General features: G+C 40.6%; 1 protein-coding gene across 4 annotated transcripts in view; it reads left to right on the forward strand.

The window, feature by feature from the left end:
- Positions 1–22,433, forward strand: part of olfml3a (olfactomedin-like 3a) — a 26,614-nt gene continuing 4,181 nt past the window's right edge. The window contains exons 1-4 of one of the 4 annotated variants that reach the window (XM_079674818.1): positions 1–272; positions 4,067–4,247; positions 15,950–16,065; positions 21,493–21,811. In XM_079674818.1, coding sequence (XP_079530944.1) covers positions 15,982–16,065; positions 21,493–21,811 — 403 coding nt within the window. In that variant the 5' untranslated portion in view covers positions 1–272; positions 4,067–4,247; positions 15,950–15,981. Of the gene's footprint in view, positions 273–4,066; positions 4,248–15,949; positions 16,066–17,455; positions 18,284–21,492; positions 21,812–22,433 lie in introns of those variants that run through there. The other 3 variants (XM_079674819.1, XM_079674820.1, XM_079674817.1) reach the window with 3 other exon arrangements.

The raw sequence follows: 22,433 nt of genomic DNA on the forward strand, positions 1-22,433 counted from the left end.
CGTAAACAGGAAGTAGTTTTGTTAGGCCGTTCTTTCTTTACAAGGCAACATCAAATGTATGCCGAATCATCTATTAGCAGTTCCAGTTTGCAATTTTCCTATACTCATGGAGACAACTATCACTGGACCACTTTGATACTACACATCTTTTAAAAATATCTGATTTTTAGGCAATCACTGGACTTGGAGCGCCTTTTTAAAAACATGTTTAAAGCGGATTTAAGGGTGTTATTTCGCGATGGACATCGAATATAACAAGATCTTCCGGAAGAGTAAGTCCCAATTACTTTATAAATATGTGAATGATGTATGTGTGTTTAGATTTGACCGAGTTATAAGACCGAGAAGGAGTCTGCTTTTTTAAATGCGTTTTTTAGAAGAACACCTACATGCATCTGTCCCTTCAAACACATGAAGTATTTTCGGCACTGGCTAATTTTTATCTATTTAAACATGGTATTGCTATACAGCATTACCATGTTTTCAGGGTTCATAATGCACAGTGGCGGAAAGTAACTAAGTACATACTCAAGTACATTTGAGGTACTTTAACCGGGTATTTTCATTTTATACTACTTTATACTTCAACTCTAATTAATTTCGGAAGCCAATTTTGATTTTTTTTAATCCACTACATTTATTTTACAGATTGATTTACTAGTTACTGTATTTTGACCAACAATACTAAGATAAAACTTTTAAAATATGATTCTTTTGTAAAGATTAAACCATCCAACATTATATTTAATTAACTAAAACCACGAGTGGGCTACCAGCAAATTAATTCGCTTTTTTTTTTCTTCCGGAATTTTGATTACTTTTACACCTTACTTTAAGTACATTTTCCTGAACACAAGTTAATACTTAATTACCATTCTCAATGCAGTACTTTTACTTGAGTATTTCTACAGTGTACTATTAGTACTTTTACTTAAGAATCTGAATCGTTTTTCACGCACTGCTTATGCAACAGCAGCACTAAGCTCAGTTATTATGGAGAACATGTCAGACATCCAGAGTAATACTCCTCCCCATATGAAAGATGATTAGGCCTTAAATAGCCACTATTGACACTAATAAGGGCAAATATCCCTCATTATGTTTTCCACAAGTGATAGCAGAGGTTACTCAAGCGTGGTGGTTTGGGGGGGGGGGGGGGGGGGGTCGGGGGGGGTGGTTTGGGGGGGGGGGGGGGGGGGGTCGGGGGGGAGGAGACGGGACGACCCATGGGAATAAAAACAGCAGATCTGGTGATGTCCAGGGCCGGTAGCTCATGTCTGAGGGTGTGTCGAGTCTGAGGTCGATGATGGGGATAAGATAAGGCCCCGCTGCGATAAGGCTCCAGAGTTTGGAGGGCTGAGGGGCCTCAGAGTGATGAGGCAGGGAGGACATGATTAGAGTAACTGCTACCTGGGAAAAACATGGGTTTGGAACAATTACTACAAACTATAAACTACAGCTCCTATGACGTACTATTAGAGGAGACCTGACAGATGCTATACGTCTTGATTGAATAAAGCTTAACATTATCTTCTTACAGATAAATCTGGCATATCTTGATCCGTTTTAATTTATTAGTTTAGTTGCTTTTAAGTTTTAATAACAAAATCAGTCTTTTCTCTTCTCGCCATCCAGTTATTTTAGAAGGGCTGGCTCAGATGATTGGTCGTGCTTTTTACAGCGCCACGGCTTCCACAGATGACGTTTTTTAATGTGTTTCTGGAGTGAATGACCTACCCCGCCTTAAAATACCAATTAAATCAAATTAGGTAACATTGCGAAAAGCCTCCCCCAAATATGAATTGGTCGCTATTTTTCACTATTTTCCATAAAACCTTTTAAAAGCAATAATATATATTCTTGGAGTAACTGAAGCTTTCAAAAAATAGTAGTTTAGACAGGAGTAGTATATTTTCCTCTGAAATGGAGTCAAGTAGAGGTAAAATGTGAAAAAAAAATACATCAAACTTGTATTTAAGTGTACTGGAGTGAATGTACTTCTCCAACACAGTTTATTAAAGAACTTGAGCGCATCTGAAAACCATTCTTGTTCGGTTATTATTAAGTTGAGTCATTAAATGTGAACTTGGGAATAACTTCCTAAAGCGAGGGAATACCTCCAACAAGCAGCAACAATGTGTCATTGCTGCCTCTGATTTAGTTGGTGTGATTGATGAGAAAGCAGCATGTGAGCAAGAAACAGTATTTTGTGGAGATGTTCCATTCTCCGCAGTGCCATCAATTCTCCTCAAGCTTAAGCGAACCCACTTTCCAGTAAAGATGGTGTTTCTGTCCTTGCAGGCTTGAGAAGAGACCTCCTCCCTTTTCAGCTCGACTCTCTGAAACACCTCGGTCGCTGTCAGCGATCGTCCTCGCTCTGCAGGGAGAGCCCGTGTGGTTTTTTCATTACTCAGATCACGACAGTCAAACGGTTGTGTATATCCCGGCGGAGGCTGATCCAGTAGGCTCATAAATGCCCAGGCGTCCATCCATTTGTTCATGTGTGATCTCATTTATCACACTTGTCACTCCCGGAGCAGCTATAATCTCCCAGAAGCTTTTAGTAGAAATCCCGCTGACAGTGTTATTTGAAATGCCCTGTGATTATTCATAATAGAGTTTACACATTTGTTGAAAAGATGGAGGAACGCTTAATAGGGGGGCGTGTGGCGCAGTGGGTTGTGCGTAGGTGTTGGGATCAGGGGGTCACAGGTTCAAATCCCACTGCAGTCAGCATGTCCCTGAGACACTTCACCTCAAATTGCTCCTGGGGGGATTGCCCACAGCATTGAGTATGTACGTCACTTTGGATAAAGGCGTCTAACATGTAATGTAATGTAATAACTGTAAGGACTAAAATAACTTGTATCAGTTCTTACAAGGGAATCCTTTTTTTCCCACTGTTGTTCAGACTGTTGCCTGCATGGTGTATTACCTCCTTAAGACGCAGGGATATAATGAGATGGCTCGTGGGATGAGGCGCTCAGAATAAAGGATTAAACACAAAACACCAGTGTACTTTCACACAGTTCACAGACTGCACACTATAATCTTCCCAATCCTGTCAAAATCCCAGGGATGTATGTTTCACTAGCAAATATACACAGTCTCTGTGCGTTCATCCTCTCTCCCTCTGCGACTGCATCTGAATGAGAAAGAGCATCTCGATATGTTTTGGCAGGCCAATAAAAGAGAGAAAGTAATATCTGTGGACGTAACTCTTTTACCCTGAGACAGGTTTACAGTCTCGTGCTGGCAGGATGGATTCCTGAAATAAACTTTCCAGACACAGGGAGTGAAAACAACTCCCTTTCTTTTGTGAGGGAGACGAGGCTCTGCCCGATATTCATCAGTGGGGATAACCTCTGACCCCAGAATCATATGACGCTGAGTGCTGGGGATCCTGCTGCAGCCAGACAGTCTGTCTGAGTCTCTCTCTCTCTCTCTCTCTCTCTCTCTCTCTCCCTCTCTCTTACCGACACTTCTTCCCCCCTCCCTTTCTGCCCATCTCCCACTTTTTCCTTTTTCCTCACCTTTCCTGCTATCTTAGGACTTTGTGTAAATGGTTAGGGTGTCGATGTGCTTCTGAAACTCTGCAGTGTTTCTAATTAATTATAAATTATTACACTACTTTCCTGTACTGTGTCATATAGGTTTTTGTGCATGGCATCTATCTATCTATCTATCTATCTATCTATCTATCTATCTATCTATCTATCTATCTATCTGTCTGTCTGTCTGTCTGTCTGTCTGTCTGTCTGTCTGTCTGTCTGTCTGTCTGTCTGTCTGTCTGTCTGTCTGTCTGTCTGTCTACCTACCTACCTACCTACCTACCTACCTACCTACCTACCTACCTACCTACCTACCTACCTAACATACACATACACATAATAACCCCTGCTTCCCCTTAATGATGATCATACAAATATGCATCCTCTTGTCTGATGACACAGAATGAACCTGCTTTTATAAACTGAGGAAATCATGGAACATTTTCAATCTAAGAGAAATATCTCCCTTCTTATCCCCCCCCCCCCCTCTTCTCTTCTTTCCACTCACCCCTCAGATACCAGCATGCAGACAAGACGCTGGGCTCTCACCGCCCCAAACAATCACCATTAGGTGGGCCATGACAGAGCTTTTCCACACCGTGCGACGGACTGAAACAGCTGCTGACAGGCCCATCTCCCCCCGGCCCGCTGCGGTCTGCTGCCATGCTCTGATTGTGACACCGGTTTTCGGATAAGGTACTCTCAGGACATACCTAAAGATGACAGCCCGATAAACAAAATACCTAATGGCTTTTCCTACATTTGATTCAATTTCCCCCGAGATCCAGGCACTGCTAAACTGTTTCCATCTCGTACTCTTATCTGGTGATCACAGCTTATAACCTTAACATGAATCAATGGATGTCAGCGTTGATGTATCGAAAAAAAAAATCTTTTCTCAAACGGTAATTACAGAGCAATTATGGATAAATCTCAGGGTAGGATGCATTCATACTTTCACTAATCCAGACATGGAGCCGCTAAACATGTAATTACCTTATAAAAGAAGTATGCCCAATTTACATGCACTCAACAAAATGTAAGGGCAGGTAATGTGGTGATTTTCACCAAGATAACTACTGGGATCAGGTGTTTACGCACTACACTAATCAGTGTTGAAGCATGTTGTGAAGAGCCTGTATAATGAACTCCAGGAATTATAACAGTAATTTAATGTTCGCGTCGGCAGACTGTTACCTCACCTTTACTGCTATGGTGTTGACGGTGAATACAAATATGTGTACTCATGATGTATGGTGGCGAAATATGACATGTTTTGATGAAAAGGGGGCTTGCAGGTGGGTTGCAAAGTCCCCTCCTCCCTATGCTTACAGGAAAAGCGACCAAGCCCATATTGCATACATTGCTGTGCACTTCATAATTTGGCAACTGTAGTGTTTGATGCATTTCACTCAAGTGAGTCATGGTTGGAGTGGAGCCCCGTGCCAAGGAGGTGTTGGGTTTGAGTGTTCAGAATGAGGCGGAGAGCGTGAGGTGACATGTTCTGCTGGTACAGAGGATATGTGAGATACTCCTGTAATGAGTGCTTTGTGAGATAATGGTATGCACGAGCCCGCCTCCTGCTATGTTCCCTCACACGGCTCCACGGGCAGTAACAGCGGGAGGAACAATGCCGAAACATGTCATGAAGACGAGCTCGGGACGCATGTGGCACTCGAGGAGGGGATGGTGGAGTGGGTTGAGAAATATAATCTGATTTACACATGGCAGGTGATTGAGTTTCATTAGATAAAACTTAAGTACTCTTCTGAATCTGATCCAAATAAGACATCTCACTGGGTCCCTCATATGTGTTAAAGCAGTGGTTCTCAACTGGTGGGTCGCGGACCCGTTTCGAGTGGGTCGCAGATGTGTGAGTGAAGAAAAAAAAATTGGAATTCTTTTTTTTTTTGGGGGGGGGGGGGGGGGGGGAAGACAAACTTTTATTTTGAAGGCCTGGTTTTCTAACGCTGTGCATGCAGTCGGCGTTGGACTGGAAGTACCGGAGACCATAAACTGTTTTGAAAACTTCTCTCACGTAGTGATCATCTTCTCAATAAAATATCTTTTTTTTTTCGAGTCTTCTGGCCAATCAGAATCAAGATTGTTGCCGGAAGTCCCCACGGAGAATAACTTTGCGGTAGAAGTATTCTTTATACATCCAAGGATACAACTTCAGATACAAATGAACACGTAATGAAATATGACCCCCGGTTTGATGATTGACAGGTCACAGAACAATGGGGGCTATCTACCCTTACCCACAATTTAAAGTAATTCACACAGACTATCTCCTCTTTGCTCTTCTCTCTGTGAGGAGCAGCAAGCTGTCAGAACAAAGTGAAAAACAAACAATGGCATAAAATATTATTAATATGTCGGGTAATAATAGATGTATTTATTTTTCTTCTCAGAGTGTACCAGAATGCGTAGTTTATATGTTAGTATTTCTAAAAATCTCCTGGTTGACAATCCCCCCAGACCCCCTTGCTGAGGTTGGGTTTTCCGCATGTGTGCCTTCTTATACACAAGTTATTGAGCCGTTTCCGCTCTACATCCTGAACTCCTCCCTTCGATCCAATGCACTTCCGTTTTGGCGGACTGGGTTTGTTTTGCTAGCTAGCTCCGTTGTGCCGACAAAGCACTGATATCGCAGAGACAAAGAGGATATAACAATTACAACATGAAGAAAAGTGGTTCGGGAACTACGTGTGCGGTAGTTGGTTGCAATCACTCGAGAAAGCACCTGAACGAGTGGTTAGATAGAGAGTGCTACGACCACAAACCAGCACCCAGCACCCAGCCATGTTGTTCATTAAATACAGATAAACACAACAAATACTGCATGCATTGTATTTTTTAATATTATATATGAATATTTTCATAGTGATGTAATTGTGTGGGCTGCTTTTATATTTTAATTTGTAATACCTGTTAGGATTAAACATGTGATCTTTCTTGTTGAAGCCATTTCTTTAGTTTCCTCTCAACAATTAATTAATTCAGTGTTATTTATGTACAGTATGAGCTTAATATGAATGATGAACTGTGTTAAAAGAAATTGTAGCACTCTAAGGAACATATGAAATGCAATAATGCAATAACAGTGCAATAATGAAATTAAATTACATCAAACTTTATTTTCACTCAAACAGTACAGGCACATATGATATATTGCACAGCATAAAGAGATCATGTAAATTGTGCATTATGTAAACAACAGACAACTGTTGGCTCCTGTGGGCATGACCTAAATAAGGCAGTTTATTTTGGTTTTAAAATGCTGAGATATTTACTGCAGAACTGTAACCTTCCCTCAACAAAATCGTCAACAATTTTCGGGAGCATGTGGGCAAAGTAGAATGTGCGCAGCCTTATGATATGCCTTCAGACTGTCCATTGCTTTTCCATCTATTGCCATGGATTGAACGAAGTAGGAGCAAATTTTGCTGTACGTTATGCTGGGCCACGTCGTCATGTTATCCTCCCAGTTTTGCACTGAATTCGGGTGGGGGAGAGTAACGCCATCTCAAGTCAAAGAAGTAGAATCGTGTTCCCAAGCTAGCATCACTGTTAGCATCGAAATCGCTGTGTTTACACCAGTGCCCGTCTGACTGTTTACACCGGTTTACACCGACAGACGCTGTGCAAAAGACTTCCGGCGGAAATGAAGTGCATTTGTGTAGGGTTATGGCGCTACCCGTGGTTTGTCGCGTAAACTTGTCTATACAGTTCAGTTTTGATTCCATCAACTCATAGTCCTTTTTTTAAAAGCATACTTTATTTCTGTGAAGGGATATATTTTAAAGCACAACTTTTTGTTGAATAGATTTGAGTGCTGTGTGGTCGCGATGTATTGACCACGTAAAAAGTGGGTCCCGAGGCCTGACCAGTCGAGAATCACTGTGTTAAAGCATAGATCCAATCTTTTTGCATCCTTCATCATGTTCATGTTTGCCATCTAAAACCCAAATGATTTGCAAAAATAACGTTTTTTTTAAGGCATTTCCTAAAAGCCTTCATCACTCCGGGAAAATCAAGTGAGTATCTTCCAAAGTCACCCCTGTTTTATCACCAAATTCTCTTTTTGTTAGAGTACCATACTTTCTTTGCTACAAATGAACGCAACTGATTTTTTGCCACTTGTGCTAGCGAATATAGCTTGTGACACAGCATTGACATATCACCTTTGGACAAATTGTTGGCAAATAGGTGATTATTTACCCATTTAGCAGTTATTTTTCCAGGCACCTATAGCAAATAGAAAGTGAGCTAGAAGTCCATTACGTCCATAAAATACTGAATTTTTGCTCAGTTTTTGGTCTCCTCCAACTCCTTATGCGGAATATGTTGCTCTTTAGTTTCTAAATGCTTAATTTTGTTCTGCTGGTTGTCACAGTTCAATTTGGTGCGAGGCAGATCGTGAACAGAAGGTCTTTTAGAGCTTTTTCTTTCCCTGCTTTAGCCGAAAACGACACTATGAGAGCAGTGAGAGTGCACCGAAACCTTGAACTTCTGGGTCAGATAGCGAAACTGAGCTAAAACCCACGATAAAGCTTCGTTAGCCGAGACGGAAGTGCAGATCCTGTTGATAACTATCTGTATGTTCATTGTTACGATTAACCCCAAAAATGTAGATGATTGCTGCTTTAAAGGTCCCATGTCATGCTTTTCCGGTTCTTACCCGTCCCCTTGTGTGTTATAGCTTCTTCTGCATGTAAACGGTCTGCAGAGTCACAAACCGTCAAAGCACACCCTGTAGCGAGTAAAACTCTAACACAGAAAAGACCTGTCTATGCTGCCCCAGAACGCCTCGTTGGAGATTTCTCTTTTTCCATTGTTTACTTCCTGGGTACAGTGACGTGCCCATACCCGAATGGACCAATCCGTGGAGCCGTTCTTTTCTTAGCTGCAGCTCCGCCGATTTCTCCTCCCTGAGATAGCGGGACGCGGCGAGGCTGTGAGTCGGTGTGTTAGCACACACACAAACTCCCAGCCAGGCTGCGGGTGTGTGTGTGTGTTCGGGCTGGGTTTCGCTGTGTCTCGCTGTCTCGCAGACTGGGCTCACAGGGGGGGGGGGCAGGAGCTCCAACAAGCCGTTTAGGACAGAGAGTGAATACACATAGTACTATACAGAGATGCTGTATGAGAAACCAATGTGAGTTTGGAACATTGCACAGTATAAATCTATTCTAGCCTCAATAATGGAATTATGATCAGTAGAAATGGCCATGACATGGGACCTTTAAGATAAACTTTGGTATACTTTTATTGCAAATAACGACGACTGTAGATTTCGGATGAACTGCTTTGGATAGGCATCCGAGTCCTGGTTTAAGACGGACTTGAAAAAGTGTGCACCTATCTGTTAAACCACTTGATATAAATGTGTTTGTGGATGCTCAGAAGCATGTGTACACAACATTTTGCTGCAGAGAGCAGCGTCTAGACGGGGAGCGGTGTGGCTAACATCTGTGTGCTCCTGTCCCGCGACAAATAGCTGTGACGGCATTTCCTTGGATTTTCTCTCACATACTGTGTCTTTATTTCCAGTGGTCAAGCTCCCATTGCAGCGCCCACCATGGATAAATGCTGCTTTTGTGAAGAGTTGTTACCCCTCTGAGCAGCTGTCCCCAGCCCCTCAGACAGGACTGCGCTCAAAAACCAGAGCAAGTGCGTTTCGGCTGTCAGGGCAGCGAGAAAAAGAGCACTCAAGCTGAGAGACAGTTTTCATTACAGCGCACCGCCAACTTTAGAGATCATGTTGGAAAGAATATTTTCTAAAGAAGTCCCTGTGTGAAACGAATTGAAACGGGACACACCTGTGTACTGTGTGCATACTTGATGTGTGTACATAATACATACTTCATTGAGATCTGGCTTGGAAACACCTCAAACCATTTCACAATTCCTGGTAGTATCATGACTCACTCTGACGCGCCGAGGATGTTCCAAAAATGTGGTTTGTAGTCACACTAAGCTGTTAACTTTCCAAGATGATGTGGCCAACAATCAAACAGAGATCCAGAGCTCAAGTAGAATAAACTTGCATGGAAAAAAAAAGATTTATCGCAGAAAACGATTGCAGTAAAGAGAATAAATGGGCTACAAAGGTTACAGTGATGGGATGAAATTAAGTATATTTACTCAACTATCAAACTGTGTATATATACAATTACGCGGTACTTTAACTGAGTATTTTCATATCATGCTGCTCTACACTTCTTCATTTTGGAAGCCAATATTAAACAGCTCAATTTTCTTTTGTGCTTTTACTTAAAGAAAACATATTCTGCTCATTTTCAGGTTCATATTTGTGTGTAGTGTCTCTACTGTGACATGTCTCCATGCTTTAAAGTTCAAAAAGCTCTTTATTTTCCTCATGCCGCCTGGGCTGCAGCACCTCTTTTCACCCTCTGTCTGAAACCAGAGCCCAGTCTGCTCTGATTGGTTAGCTGGCCGGCTCTGTTGTGCTTGATCAACCACTTAGAGATGTCCCGCCCCTTAGCCTATCAGGTACAATGTGTTGGAGCGCAAGCCAATAGAAGTGCAAGTGTTACATAGTGATGTCACTATTTTACAGAAGTAAACAAAGGAGTCTAATGGAGGCGTTTCAGCGTTTAATACGGCCTCTTTGAGAAGGAGTTTGAAAGCAGGACTTTTACTTTTTTTTTTTTTACAATGTAGTAATGCTACCTTTTAATCAATCGGAGTGCTTCTTCCACCACTGATAGGTGAACAAAGCTGTGGAGGCAGAAAAACCTGGCTGATTAAATACAGGAGATGCAATGAAGCCAGGCAGAGCAAGTGTGTCTCTAATAAGGCTGTGACTATTACCTGGAGTGACAGCCAGAGAATGGGAGGAGAAGGGCTGGCTCCACTCTGCTCACTCAGCCAGAAAGCCCCAAACGGCAGGGCTAACGCAGGTCAAGTGATTTGGCGCCTCGGGTGTATTAAAGCTATTTACAAGGGACTAAAGGATTTACGTTGCTTCACCCATTCGGCCTGCGCTTTTATACGACCTGGCACCGGGCTGCTAAGTTTTTTCTCTCAATCAATACGAAAGGGTAATAAAGAATGTTGCCTTTAACGCCCGCTTGGCTTTTTGTTCACTTTGCAGGGGGAAAGGAGGTTTTTACAGGCCGCTCCCGACGCCTGGTGTGAAGACAGCGCGTGAGATTATAGAGATCCTCTGCACTCTGTCACACACACACACACACACACACACACACACACACACACACACACACACACACACACACACACACACACACACACACACACACACACACACACACACACACACACACACACACACACACACACACACACACACACACACACACACACACACACACAAATGTAGATGCACACACGTTAAAATTCATAAACCAAGTTGAGATTTGTGGTATTTTCAAATGTAAGCAGTATATACACATTTAGTAAATTGAATATCGTTACAGGCAGGTATAAGGACCTCCTGTGAGCACCCATAGGTGAAGGCTGCTGTAATGAATAACAATCAAGTTGAAAACAGTTGTAACAACCTAAAGTATTTCTTCATCAAACAAGTTATAATTGTTGTCAATAACCATTTAAAACTGTACATAACTTCATTATAGTGTGTGGTAATACATGCTATAGAAATAAGGCCATGTCTTAACCTTATGTAACATTGTGTGGTAGTCTAAAATCAATTTTTTTCACACGTCTTAAGATAATCCATTTCTGAGAATGGACTCTGTAAACGAGTGCTCTCTTTTTTCAAGGAGACTCAAAAAAAATGTATTGAGGTAGTTTTTTACTTCTTCCAAGAACTCAAAAAAACATAATTAACTTTCTTTTATTAGCTTGATACTTTGTTGATTTTAATACTTTTCCCCTCAAAAATGTAAAATACGTCTATTTGGAAATGTGTTATTTGAGTTTGAGCATTAGATGTCTAACAAAGGAATTCATCTTCTCTATTGGTGATATCCCACCGAGGCTACTGTATACCGACAACCTTTTTTTGACAGATGTGGGAATTTGACCTTGGTCTTTTAGGGACTCTTGTTGCCCCCTTGTGTCTCCCCAACCAGTGGCACACAAGCTTATGAAATAATGTACATGTTGATTTTGCATTTTGTAGCGAAATGTGTGCATGAGCCATTTCAATTATACTTGCATATCAATTAAGTCCTAAGTAAAGTTGTTTGGTAATACTTGACTATTTCCATTTCATCGTAGTTCATTCTTGACTCCATTACAATTACAAAGGGAAATATTGTAGCTTTATTGAGTGGCTGCTTATTGGATCACTATTGCATATGATAAGTTAAAAAAATTGAAAACAATGTTTAAAATGTAAACGAATAGTTCTTCCCAATATTCTTGGATTGTTACCACATGGTTGGCGTTCCTTCTCACGTTTAAGTATACAAGTTTTTAGTAGGTCGCAACATTTAAACAGTTATTTATTTTAAATGTAAATAACTGTTGAAGGTCCAAAGAGGTTAAAGTATTTAATATTTCAAAAAAACAGCAAAGATAAGAAATACAAATCCTATTATTTGGTGAGTTTTGTAACAGAACTGTTTAACTTTCTTCTTTCCTCTCCCATTAATAACATCACCGCCATCAGATGTATTTTGTGACCCCGTTGGGAACCATCTCATATTCAAAGCTCAACCTCACCAGCTCCACATCTACACTAGATACACATGAATAAGTATAAAGAATAGTTGATTAAACAAGTATTAAGTGAATTTTTTTCGTAAAACCAGTATTTTTACATGTGTATAAACTATTTATTTAAATAGGGCTCTAAATACAAAACGTGTTATACACTATTGTTTACTTTATGGAGCACAACTCAACTGACCATTTCACAAAAAGAGAGATGCTGCCATCTTGTGGATAACTTTGCAGACACTTGATGAACAATTGTGTTTTTTTCTGATCTTGCCACAGGACATTTCTGTCTTCTCTCACCTGATTAAATCCAATCAATGCGTCCCACCCTTAAACAAATGTCGGAGCTACAGTTACACCTTTCATTGCCTCAAGCTCAAAGGTTATGAGACTTCAATATGCCGATGTTTAGAAGAGCATAACGGATCCTGAGTGATGCGTTGCCCTTTGATCACATCACACTACTCAATTGGGCAATTAAACCCATAATTAACAATAGATTAAAAAATATGCACCGACTGGCAGGCAATTTGAGACGCATGCTTCAAATCAATTCAGCAATAAATTCAGCAGTAAAAAGGAATAAAACTGTCATTACTCACATCAATCTGAGACTATGATTGAAACAAAAGCCTCTAGGGCATCACACACACACACACACACACACACACACACACACACACACACACACACACACACACACACACACACACACACACACACACACACACACGCACACACACTTCTACAGCTGTAGGCCTGTGAATGCTCCAGACAGGCAATGTGTTCCAGATTAGATCAAACTCCAGGTCGCACCATTTCGATTTCTAAAAGCAGCTGTGTGGCACTTTGTTACCATGACGACACTCAACGTCTGGCCTGCCGTCTGTGGCCGTATGAATAGACTCAGGGTTTGGTCGGGGTTCAGTTCAGGTCTCGGTAGAGGATGGTGGGCAGCGGACAATCAGAGAAGAAGAGCGTCGTTAGAGACGTCGGCCATTAGGCGGCTGCAGAGGCTCCTAATCAAACTATCATGAAACAGAAACACACGAGGACATGAACTTCTCTGACTCTGTGGTTTGTGTACTGAATTGTAAAATGTCTTCATAATTCATAGCTTTGATCTGTCTGTAAGGCAAATTCAATCCAATTAGTCAATCCAAATGTATTTATATAGCCCAATATCACTAATTACCAATGATGGAAACATCTACTCAAGTATTAAGTACTTTTTTTGACATATTTGTGCTTTACTTGAGTATTTCCATTTAAAAACGACTTTATACTTCTACTCTGCTACATTTCAGAGGCAAACATCGTACTTTTTTTCACTATATCTACTTTATATTGTTCTTAAATGTACCATTGTGCAGAACGAGTAATTTAAATTCTTGTACTTTTTCTATATTTCGATTCTTATACTTTTGTACTTTTACTTAAGTTACATACAGTATTTAAGAGCATGGTATTTTTGCTTTTACTCAAGTGAGGGGTCTGAATACTTCCTTGTACCCCCCTGCAAATGACACATTAGTATCAGGGTGCTTCACAGTGTTTACAGGATACGCAATATCCGTCTTTAAACCCCTTAAGGTGCGCAAGGAATAACTCCCAAGAAACCCAACAATTAATGGGAAACAGATTTTGCCAAAAAGGCTGATTTACATAATGCAGTCCCTGGCAGGTTGAGTGCATTAAAAGAAAAATATAGAAGCGCACACAAGCACAGAAAAACACATATGCACAATTTAAAGCACAATTACAGCACATATTGAAGCACATATGGACAATTAAAAGCACATTAATACAAACCCATTAAAACACAGCATAACAACTGAAAAGAGATGCTAAACCAATCAAAAAGACACAGGGAGATGCAAAACAACCAAACAAAGAGATACAGTATAATCAACTGGAAAGTTGTATACAAATACACAAAATTAGACAAAAGCAGATGCCAGAAAAGAACGAAGAAGAGACACTAAAGCATCATCATGTGTGGTACTACGTGCTCACCTCCTGTTTGTCTCTCTGTCTCCCTGCTGCACAGACACACCTGTTCCGCCCCAAGCTCCGCCTTCCCCAGGTGTCCTAATTGAGTAGACTAACTAGAGAAATGAGTAGACTAACTAGAGAAATGAGTAGACTAACTAGGAGAAATTAGTAGACTAACTAGGAGAAATTAGTAGACTAACTAGGAGAAATTAGTAGACTAACTAGGATAAATTAGTATTAGTAGACTAACTAGGAGAAATGAGTAGACTAACTAGGAGAAATTAGTAGACTAACTAGGATAAATTAGTAGACTAACTAGGATAAATTAGTATTAGTAGACTAACTAGGAGAAATGAGTAGACTAACTAGGATAAATTAGTAGACTAATTAGAGAAATTAATAGACTAACTAGAGAAATTAGTAGACTAACTAGAGAAATTAGTAGACTAACTAGAGAAATTAGTAGACTAAATAGGATAAATGAGTAGACTAACTAGGATAAATGAGTAGACTAACTAGAGAAATGAGTAGACTAACTAGAGAAATTAGTATTAGTAGACTAACTAGAGAAATTAGTAGACTAAGTAGGAGAAATTAGTAGACTAAATAGGATAAATGAGTAGACTAACTAGGATAAATGAGTAGACTAACTAGAGAAATGAGTAGACTAACTAGAGAAATTAGTATTAGTAGACTAACTAGAGAAATTAGTAGACTAAGTAGGAGAAATTAGTAGACTAACTAGGAGAAATTAGTAGACTAACTAGAGAAATGAGTAGACTAACTAGAGAAATTAGTAGACTAACTAGGAGAAATGAGTAGACTAACTAGGATAAATGAGTAGACTAACTAGAGAAATGAGTAGACTAACTAGAGAAATTAGTATTAGTAGACTAACTAGAGAAATTAGTAGACTAAGTAGGAGAAATTAGTAGACTAACTAGGAGAAATTAGTAGACTAAATAGGATAAATGAGTAGACTAACTAGGATAAATGAGTAGACTAACTAGAGAAATGAGTAGACTAACTAGAGAAATTAGTATTAGTAGACTAACTAGAGAAATTAGTAGACTAAGTAGGAGAAATTAGTAGACTAACTAGGAGAAATTAGTAGACTAACTAGAGAAATTAGTAGACTAACTAGGAGAAATTAGTAGACTAACTAGAGAAACGAGTAGACTAAGTAGGAGAAATGAGTAGACTAACTAGGAGAAATGAGTAGACTAACTAGAGAAATGAGTAGACTAACTAGGAGAAATTAGTAGACTAACTAGGAGAAATGAGTAGACTAACTAGAGAAATGAATGGAGTTACTCAGACGTCTCTAAGCCGACCCGGTGTGAGAGGTCAGGCGTTGTCAGTCAGTGTGATGATGCCTGTGTAATCAAACGCTCACGCAGCGAGGATAATCTACAGTACACCCTGTTTGCTCACATCACAGAAACCAATCTCCTTCCAGGCTGTAACGAAGCGTTATTAGCTGTCACTGTGAGAGAGGGGCTATATGTTGGAAACCAGTAAAGCAGATCAATCGAGAGTGAAGCCTGCAAATGTTTTACCTGCAGTTTGGTAAAGTTTTATTTCATATCTCGATGTTATCACCTGCAAAAGTACTTTTGTTGAAAGACTTTCTGGACTTATTTCGCCTTTTATTACTCCCTGTGGTTTTGTTCTGTTATCATCATGATGATCTTTGTTATGTGCTCTGTGTGTTGTATTGACCTTTTTAGTGACAAAGAACGCTCTCTGGCTCTGGAAGAAAATGAGCGACTTTCGATTAGTGAGGATCCCTGCAGCCAATTACACAGAGCCAGCGGAAAAGGCTCACCAGAGAGAGGGAGATGGGGTGAAAGCACATTGTACACAACTACTGTATACAAACACACATGCCCTATTTTTGTCCTTTCACAGCCAGATCGTCAAAGTTTAAATGTTGCTACAATATCTGCAAACTGTTCCCTGGAGTTGGACTTGCGTGTCATAACTTCACGACTCCCCATACGTGCGATGGACTCATTACTACTTATTACAAATAAGTCAAACCGTCGGTAAAACCCTGATCTGTTCCTGCCTGCTCGATTGTCTGCATTAAATATCTTTTTCCCTCCAAGTCTGAACATTTAAAGGTCTCCTATCATACTGTTTTTCATCAATTTATTATAAGTCTCAGATATATACAGAACATGTCTCTGAAGTGTTTGGCTCCAAACACCAAGCAGATCAATGCAGCATTACCCATAATCCCCTCTGTTTCAAAAGTGCTGATTCTCTGTCTGTTACTTTAGATGAAAATAAGGAGCCCCTCCCCACGCCCCTCTGAGAGAGATTTGGTTAAAAAGAAGGGGGGGGGGGGTACCTTGGTTGCTGATTGGCTTATGGTTACACAAGCCAAAACATCGTTATGTCATCATAAAGTGGCCAAAATCTGATCAGCTCATTTTCAGACAGGTTTTTATATACCGTAATTTTCGGACTATAAGGCGCACCTGAATATAAGCCGCAGCAGCAGCGTAATGTCTGTCTGTCTTGCTCTCGTTCTGTCTCTCGCACCACTCTCGGTTCCACTTTTACTTTTGCGCGCTACCTGTCTGACTCTTTTCCGGCCTCCAGCTTTTCCTGCTGGAACCCGCCGCTTAAAGGTGGGGGTCCGCGGACCGGCCATAGAGCCCATAGAGTTAAAGGTGGTGGCCGTTAGCTGTAAAAATCCATAGATTAGCCGTACCGTTATATAAACCGCAGCATCGAAAAATTGGGAAAAAGGCGCGGCTTATAGTCCGAAAATTATGGTAAATGGATCAGGACAAAAAGAGAGAGAATCTTTGTTCCTGAAACTTTCAGAGTCTCTTTCCACAGAGGGGACACATGTTGATGTAGAAGAGACATGGAGAAGAGGGGACACATGTTGATGTAGAAGAGACATGGAGAAGAGGGGACACATGTTGATGTAGAAAAGACATGAAAAAGTGGATTTTGCACAATAGGCGACCTTTAAGCCATTGGGAAGTGGCTTAAACTGGCATTCTTTCAAATGTTCAGCAAGCGGTGACACTGGTTGCACTGATAACTCTGATTGTGTTGAAGACTATGAGAACATTATACATTTTCCAACTTAATTCTTTACCTCAGAAAACATTCCCGTGATGAGTTTTTGGTCTTAATCCTTAGTTTCAAGTCTTTTTCAACACAGCTTGATGTTCACTTTGAAAATCACCGATAGACGATTAACAACAGTGAGTTTCTAGACGTATTGTTCTGTGTGGGTGCTTTCCTTATTTTCCATATTTAAAACTCTTTACAAAGTGTTTTCAGCTCAGGAAAGTAGTTATAAAATTGGTCTCCTAAAGATTTTTTGTTCCAAAAAACGAAGATGGCGCTGGCTGAAGTACAGGCTTCAAATCGTGACCCCACAAACCAATGGGTGACATCATTGTGGCTTCATCTTTTATACAGTTTATAAAACAGGCGGCGTATTCATTTCCTTACAGTATCTGCGCTGTGGCTCCGTTCTACCCATTTCCCAGATGACTAATAGCCTGCCGTTATTAACTAAATGAAATATAAACTCAACAGAGATTTCTAATTGTCTTCTGTCTGCACTTTAATCCCGTCTCACATGTCTGAGACAGTGTGTACAACATGTGCAACAAACACTGAGTTGTGTGCAGCACATTCACTTTCCCTGGACAGAGTGGTTAGAGGCACAAGGCTCCTCCCCGAGAGTTTGTGAAAACATTCCAGCAAAGTGAGAGCGGTCAAAGAATTGGAAAGTCTCAGAGCGGCCTCTCACTTTCTCTGTATCCTCCTCACCTCTTTGCACATGTACAGTAGTTGCTCTGTGTACAAAGAGGTTGTAGGTTGTGTACATCTCTGAGTCTGGGAGGAGGAAAACTTGAAGAAGCATCTCAAATCTTGAAGGACAAAGAAAGTAATCAGTCCCCATTGATCGGTTCACAATGAAGCCGGTGTTTCTCCTCCTTGTTTCCACTTTCTGGACTTTAACCGGAGCTCAGTATTACTACCAGGGCCTGATGGATTACCTGGATAACAGGTTGTTGGCTATTGAGGTAAGAAGCAATTCCAATTTAAATTATAATTGATCAATGTTCTGTTGTTTTCCATCAGTTGACCGAATCGTCTTGACTGCCAAGTAGGTTTTCACATACATAGATTTCTCCCTTGGTATTCCACATTGTCCGAAAGAACATCAGGGAAATGCTAAATGCACAAAATAAAATTGAAAAAACCTCATTTAAAATAATCAAAAACAAGTATATGTGTTTTAAAAATGAGAATATTCAGCAAAAAATATTGACTAGGGGAGTCAGAGATATTAAGTATGAAATTATGAGCTGTTAAATAGTGTTGAGATGAGATGTACTTTATTGATCCCAAATTGGGAAATGTTTGCGTTGCCATTGTACAAAAGTAGAAATAAAAAATTCTTAACTCGTGTGGCGCAGTGGGCTAGTGTGTTGGGATCAGGGGGTCACAGGTTCAAACCCCACTGCAGTCAGCATGTCGTTGTGTCCCTGAGACACTTCACCCCAAATTGCCCCTGTGGGGATTGTCCACAGTGTTGAGTATGGAAGTTGCTTTGGATAAAAGCGTCTAACAAGTAACATCTAATGTAATGTTGACTCTAAACATCTCAGAATAGAATAAAACAGCATTAAAAAGTAGAAAATATACAAGTTGAACGTCAAGATAAACATCTATAAACTCTAACAATAAAACAAGATTGAAGGGCCGATGCAATGCCTTAGGTATCAAATAGAAATACAAGTGGATCGTTTTGCTTTCTCACTTTTATGTAAATTGAATGTCTTGAAGCCCAATGAATGCAATCCCTGCACAGTGCATTGACTCTGCATGGGCCACTGAAGCAGTATCAGTGGATGCAACATGCAGTTTCTATCCAACGACGTTACAATTTCTTCAGCATCTTAACACAATGACACATCAGTAATGAGTACACAGTCAGGTTTTGCTGCCATGCTGGGCAACATCCCACTATCCTAATAGAAAGGAAGTGTTCTGCAAAGGTCGAAGGAAGTGCCGCTGGGATTGGAAGGAATCAAATTACTAGAATTGTGTTTGAAAGGCAGGTTGTGAGACAGCAATGTTTGCAAAGGGAGGACTGTTGTTGGCTTGTGAACTAAAATGCAAGAGTATTACATTTGTGCTTGCCTCTGTGAGTAACTTGAGTTTATTTCTCATTTAAATAATTGTTTTAATGTATTCTCTCGGAGTATATTTTTAGAGTCTGAGTCTTATTTTCATCCTCTGTGTGGCTCCAAAGAAAATGACAAAGTTGAATCTGTAATCTGCGTGAAATGAAGTGTATTTACAGCAAACTACTGCTGTCTTCGCCCTCCTGTGGCTTTCCTCCAGTCTCAATTCCAATATGCTGCTTCAACGTCTGCATGGATTTGAACACAGCAATTCATCAAGCTGTTTTTTATTGAATTCCCATTTCCATTTGACCTCAGGCTCACAGTAAGCAAGGCAGAACATGAAACTGTGGCGGAGGAGACGGTGGAGAAGCCTGTCACTCTGACCGTGTCAATCACTGCACCGAGAAACTGTATTCGTGTTGGTGATGTAAGATTGCTTTGATTGAAATGGGAGCGTTGTAATTCCCAAGATACGTTCTGGTCTGCAGAAAGACTGTTTGTTCCAATACCCATGCTATAGTGTTAACTATGTTACTGTAGAAAAATAAGTAGTATATCCCAACACATAGTATGAGGAATACAGCATGTAACACATATTAGAATGTCCTCCTGCATCACATTTTGAATTATGAACAACATTATTAACCTTCTAAAAGCATTTTAAATTAGTATTTTGAAATGCGGGTCTGTATTCACACTAGCAGCTCTTTGAGGCTTAACGATGAGCTAAATGCTAATGTGGTGATTTTATTGTCCACCTGGTGTATTTGAGTCCACTTTTAGCTTTAATTTGTTCCCCCCCCACAACTCTTAAAGGTCACCTATTATGCAAAATACACGTTTTCATGTCTTTTATTCATCAACATGTGTCCCCTCTTTGGAAAGAGACTCTGAAAGTTTCAGGAACAAAGATTCTCTCTCTTTTTGTCCTGATCCATTTCTAAAAAACCTGTCTGAAAATGAGCTGATCAGATTTTGGCCACTTTATGATGTCATAACGATGTTTTGGCTTGTGTAACCATTAGCCAATCAGCAACCAAGGTACCCCCCCCCCTTATCACCTGAATCTCCTCTAGAGCACCATTGTGTTCTTTTGAACCAAATCTCTCTCAGAGGGGCGTGGGGAGGGGCTCCTTATTTTCATCTAAAGTAACACTCAAAGCAACTTTAACTGACCTCGAAGCAGGCCGCTGTGTCTGTAAATGCTTTGGCTAAACTTGGTGTATGACTGTGTTGTGATTGTGTGTTTTTTTTAATTGTTTGTAACTGTAAAACTGTCTGAAACTGTGCTGTTACCATTCTTGGGCCAGGACTCTCTTGAAAAAGAGATTTTTAATCTCAATGAGACCTATCCTGGTTAAATAAAGGTTAAATAAATAAAGACAGAGAATCAGCACTTTTGAAACGGGGCTGAAACAGAGGGCATTATGGGTAATGCTGCATTGATCTATTTGGTATTTGGAGCCAAACACTTCAGAGACATGTTTTGTACAGTATATATCTGAGACCTATAATCTATTGATGAAAAACAGTATATTAGGGGGCCTTACATGAGCTGCCTTAGCTAAGCTACATGTTCCTCACTTTTCCTGTAGCACCACCGTTATGTTTACTGAATTACCTCGATAAAGACTTAACTAAATGTACTCACACTTAAGAATGGACTCATGAGGACTTGAAATAACTTAAATGTTTCCCGGACTTTACATATTGTGGAATTATGATGTTTAAATTGTTTGCCCTATTTTGTTTCATTCTTTGAATAAGAACCAAATACTTGCAAAACCTTTGACATATATCAACTTCAGCTGTACTTTGTGTTAAGCGTTAAATTGCAAATGTTAGCATTGTAGCACGCTAATCGAAGATAGTGAACATGGTGCCCAAAACCTGTTTAACCTCACCATGTTAGCATTGTTATTGTGACTATGTTAGCATGCTGACATTAGCATTGAGATCAAAGCACTACCGAACAACACCACAGTTAGCATCCCGTAAGCTTTTTGTTTTGTTGTTGGTCAATTGTTGGGTTATAAAAAGGACCAAATAAAAACCTACATTTATTCTAACGCTTGTTTCTTCTGCCTATGTGTGAATAGGATCATATGCAGTTATGGCATGACCAATCCCGCCGTTACCACACAGAGCTGCTGGATTTTAAAAAGAGAACCGCTGAAGCCATGGATGGGCTGAGGAACGATCACGGCACCATTTTGGAGGATCTGACAGGAGCTGGAGTCCGAGTAGACCGGGTGGAACGAGAGATGGACTTCGTAGAAACCCAGACTTCCCCTCGGGCCTGTGCGAATAAAGCAGACAAGGTGGTGGAGCAGGAAGCCTGGGGGCTGCAGGAGAGCAGAGGGGGGGAGGAGAAGGAGGAGGGGGGAGACTGGGAGGAGCTGCAGTCCAGAGTCTCTGGTGAGCTGCAGCGAAGTACATGCTCACTTCAGACAAGCGTTCTCTGCAGGGCGGCTGCGTTTGATGTTTCATTTTCATTCATGCCGGAGCCCCGGCACAGTTAGAACCTTAAGGAATATACACAGGTTGTTTGTTCTATGCTTAATTTTAGCATTTCACATCACACCATGATCAAAACCACCCCTTGTGCAGAGAAAGTGTCTTGGAAAAGCCTCTGGAAAACGAGAAACAAACACAGTGCTGTTACAAGTCATTTAACGGAGGGCTTGGAGTCATGTTTTCCAGCAGACATATGGCTTGATGCAACTCATTTATTTCTGCAGAGCTACTCCCCTGCCTTGCGCTGTTTCGGCACAGCATTCGTCTTCATAATCTCCTGATCCCGAGGCGTGCTGCCATGAACAGCGCTGTATATAACTGCTGCAATGACTCATTTACTCAGAATAATACAGGGACTTAAAACCCCTTTTGTGAAATTGTGAAACTCCACTTTTAAATCTATGAAACGCATCAGATTTATATCTGAAGATTACACTGAATGGGCACATTAAGCAAAAGATCCATATTTTTCAAATGGATCCAAAAGCTAAATCCCTGAGGAAGGTTCATAACATTTCTTTGG

This window comes from Notothenia rossii, assembly GCF_949606895.1.
Source record: "Notothenia rossii genome assembly, chromosome: 4".
NCBI classification, from domain to species: Eukaryota; Metazoa; Chordata; class Actinopteri; order Perciformes; family Nototheniidae; genus Notothenia; species Notothenia rossii.